Below are 3,664 nucleotides of genomic sequence, written 5' to 3' on the forward strand. Positions count from 1 at the left end.
CCACTCTTGTCCTGCAGAAAAACCACGTTTACAAGAAGACCCTGCAAGCCTTAATCTACCCCATCTCCTGCACCACGCCGCACAACTTCGAGGTGTGGACAGCTACCACGCCCACCTACTGCTACGAATGCGAGGGGCTGCTGTGGGGCATCGCGCGGCAGGGCATGCGCTGCACCGAGTGTGGCGTCAAGTGCCACGAGAAGTGCCAGGACTTGCTCAATGCAGACTGCCTGCAGCGTGAGTGCGGGGCGGGGCGCGGGCCAGGGAGGGGCGCCATTGGCTGAGCGGGCTGAGGGGCGGGGCCGACAAGGCGCGGAGTTGGTAAGGAACGCTATTGGGCTGGGAGGCCGAGGGGCGGGTCGTGGGCGGGGCCTAGCTAGAGGCAGACTAGTTGAGGAACTTCGGGCTGGGCCCACTGAGGAGTGGTGCACACTGGGGGCAGGGCTCTGGGACAGCAAGAGGGGCACCTGGGTTGGGCTGACCGAAGGGGCGGGGAGATGGGCGGGGCTCTCCGGTCGGAGGAGGTCCCCGTAGGAGAGGGGTAGGGCTGCTGGCGCAGGGTAGAGCGGAAGAGGAAACGGAGAGGAGAGGGTCACGGAAGGTGCCCAGCATCTTCCCCAGGAAAAAGAGCGAGAGTGGACTCCAGCGTTGGCGTTCAGAAGAGGGGCTCCGAGTGGGCAGGGCCTGAAGGAGAGGGCCTCGGGCGTGTGGCTCAGAGAGGAGGGCAGGGCTGGGTGGGCATGGCCTGGAGACAGGACCTTAGGGGCGGAGCTCTGGGGCGGGCTCTATGGCCAGGGGACTGCGGTGGGCGTGGCCTGGGTGGGGCTTCGGGGCGCGGCTTGAGGTGGAGCTCCAGAGCTGCCCTGGGGACCAGGACAGCCGGGCTGCAGCTGACAGGCGAGTCCCACAGGGGCTGCGGAGAAGAGCTCCAAGCATGGCGCCGAGGACCGCACGCAGAACATCATCATGGTGCTCAAGGACCGCATGAAGATCCGGGAGCGCAACAAGCCCGAGATCTTCGAGCTCATCCAGGAGATCTTCGCCGTGACCAAGGCGGCGCACACGCAGCAGATGAAGGCCGTGAAGCAGAGTGTGCTGGACGGCACGTCCAAGTGGTCGGCGAAGATCAGCATCACTGGTGAGGTGGCGGGGCGCGGCAGGGCCGGGGTGCAGCGGGGCCGGACCCGACGCTCCCACCGTGCTGTCTTCCAGTGGTCTGCGCCCAGGGCCTGCAGGCGAAGGACAAGACGGGCTCCAGCGACCCGTACGTCACCGTGCAGGTCGGCAAGACCAAGAAACGGACGAAGACCATCTACGGAAACCTCAACCCTGTGTGGGAGGAGAACTTCCACTTGTGAGTGCCTGGCTGGGTCCGGGTGGTGCCTCTTGGCCCGCACCGGCTGCCTGACACCTGCCCTCGCCAACTCCTCCTCACGCAGTGAATGCCACAACTCCTCGGACCGCATCAAGGTACGCGTGTGGGACGAGGACGATGACATCAAGTCCCGCGTGAAGCAGAGGTTCAAGAGAGAGTCGGACGACTTCCTGGGGCAGACGATCATCGAGGTGCGGACACTTAGCGGCGAGATGGACGTGTGGTACAATCTGGGTGAGCAGGGGCAAGGGGGAACTCACGCCTCCCTACAAAAGCGACCATGGGGTGCAGCCCTGAGCTGCGGGTGGGAGGACCACAGCCCCAGTTTAGTCTGAGCGGGGAGCCATGTCTAGGGCCTCTCGGACAGGAGAGATGGCCGGGAAATCGACCCTAACGGAGGAGAAAGTCTTTTCCTTCCTTTCTTTTTTTGGGGGGTACATGTTTGCATTCTACGCATTTTACAGTCATCTTGGGGAGTTGGTACATGTATGTAACACAGCTCGTTTCCTTTTTATTAAGTTTATTGGTGCATTTTAGGGACATATACTGATCTCATTCATCCTAGGGAATTTGTATCTTAAACTTTTATTTCCCACTCCCACACCCTCCGTTCAGCCCCTCTTCCTCTCCTCACCTAGAAGAGCTTCATTTCCATGTTTCCTTTTTTCTTTTCCCTCCCTTCCCCGCCCCCTAGTTTCCCTTCCCATTTCAATATTATCTTATTATTTCACAGTATCTATTATATATTGTGGTCCTTATTTATACTTTCACTTTCTCACACCAGAAAAACAATGCAATATTTACACATGTTTGATTAATTTCACTGAAGAGAATAGTCTCAAAAAAAAAAAAAAGACCTAAAAAGTCTTAAGGTTATCTCTCTTTACAGCTGAGTAGTACTCAATTTAATATTTAAAAAACACATTAAAAATCTTCTTTATTCATTGGTCGATGGACATTTGAGCTGTTTCCAAGTTTTGGCTATTATATACTGTGCTGCTATAAGCATGGGTGTGCATATATTACTGTGGTGTGATGCTTTTAATTATTTCGGGAAGATATAAGAATGGAAATTGCCAGGTCTCCTGGAACCCTTAGTTTAGTTTTTTTGAGGCATCTCCACACACCAGTCTGCACTCCCAGCAGCAGTGGAGCAGGGTTCCTCTGTCTCCACAGCCCCGCCAGCATTTGTTATTGGTTGATTTCTTGATAGCAGACATTCTTTGTGGGGTGAGGTGCAACCTCGGTGTTGTTTTCATCTGCATCTCTCAAATGACTAGTGATGTTGAACATTTTTTTCACTGGAAGAAAGCCTCTTTAATAAATGACGCTGGAAAAACTGGCTTTCCACATGCCAAAGACTAAAATTAGACCCATGTCTTTCATCATGCACTAAACTAAAATTAAAAGGGGGCCAGGGATTTAGCTCAGTTGCACCATGCCTACCTTGCAAGCACAAGGTTCTGAGTTCGATCCCCAGTACTGAAAAAAAATGGATCAAAGATCTAAATTTAAAAAAAAAAAAAAAAACCACTAAATCTGCTGATAGAATAGGTGGAACTTTTTAAGAGTTAGGTGGAGGCAAAGACTTTATGAACAAAACCTTGGTCACATGGGAAATATCACAAAGAATCAACAACTCAGATCTCATCTTATTAAAATGCTTTTGCCCAGTGAAAAAAAAAATCTCTGCCCACAGACAAGAGGACCGATAAGTCAGCAGTGTCGGGCGCCATCCGGCTGCACATCAGTGTGGAGATCAAGGGCGAGGAGAAGGTGGCCCCCTACCACGTCCAGTACACATGCCTGCACGAGGTGAGGTTCCTCAGCTCCAGGCTGCCTCAGTCCCCTCCGTCCCCGAAGCCACGCCAGCTCGCCAGTTCCCCATGCCACGCCTTCAACCCAGAAAACTCCTCTCCATCCACTGAGGCCCAGCTCCAGGGCCCTTCCTTGGGGAAGCCCCAAATACCCAGGCCGATGCACCCATTGGCTCGACGCCCTTCCTTCTGGCCCAGGAACGAGTTCATTGGGTGACTGGATGGCTGAGTGACAACAGATGAGAAACATAGCTGGGGGGCCAGGGGTTTAGCTCAGTGGTTCCACCGCCTGCCTCGCAAGTGCAAGGACCCGAGTTCAATCCCCGGTACCAAAAAAGGAGAAAGAAGGGTGGGGAGACAGCGGGTGGATGGACATGCGGTTGAATAATTATTGGAAATGTCAGAGCGATCGGGTCATAGGCAGAGGTGTTGGGTGGGTAGAGATGGGGTGGAGGAGAGGCAGGACGAGACG

General features: G+C 54.4%; 1 protein-coding gene across 1 annotated transcript in view; it reads left to right on the forward strand.

Annotated features, from left to right (window-relative positions):
• Positions 1-3,664, forward strand: part of Unc13a (unc-13 homolog A) — a 54,232-nt gene that overhangs the window by 19,763 nt on the left and 30,805 nt on the right. Inside the window, exons 17-21 of the mRNA XM_033759364.1 lie at positions 18-237; positions 911-1,138; positions 1,213-1,354; positions 1,440-1,609; positions 3,075-3,190. Coding sequence (XP_033615255.1) covers positions 18-237; positions 911-1,138; positions 1,213-1,354; positions 1,440-1,609; positions 3,075-3,190 — 876 coding nt within the window. The remainder of the gene's footprint in view (positions 1-17; positions 238-910; positions 1,139-1,212; positions 1,355-1,439; positions 1,610-3,074; positions 3,191-3,664) is intronic.

This window comes from Fukomys damarensis, unplaced genomic scaffold (assembly GCF_012274545.1).
Source record: "Fukomys damarensis isolate Sample0158 unplaced genomic scaffold, DMR_v1.0_HiC HiC_scaffold_37, whole genome shotgun sequence".
NCBI lineage: Eukaryota > Metazoa > Chordata > Mammalia > Rodentia > Bathyergidae > Fukomys > Fukomys damarensis.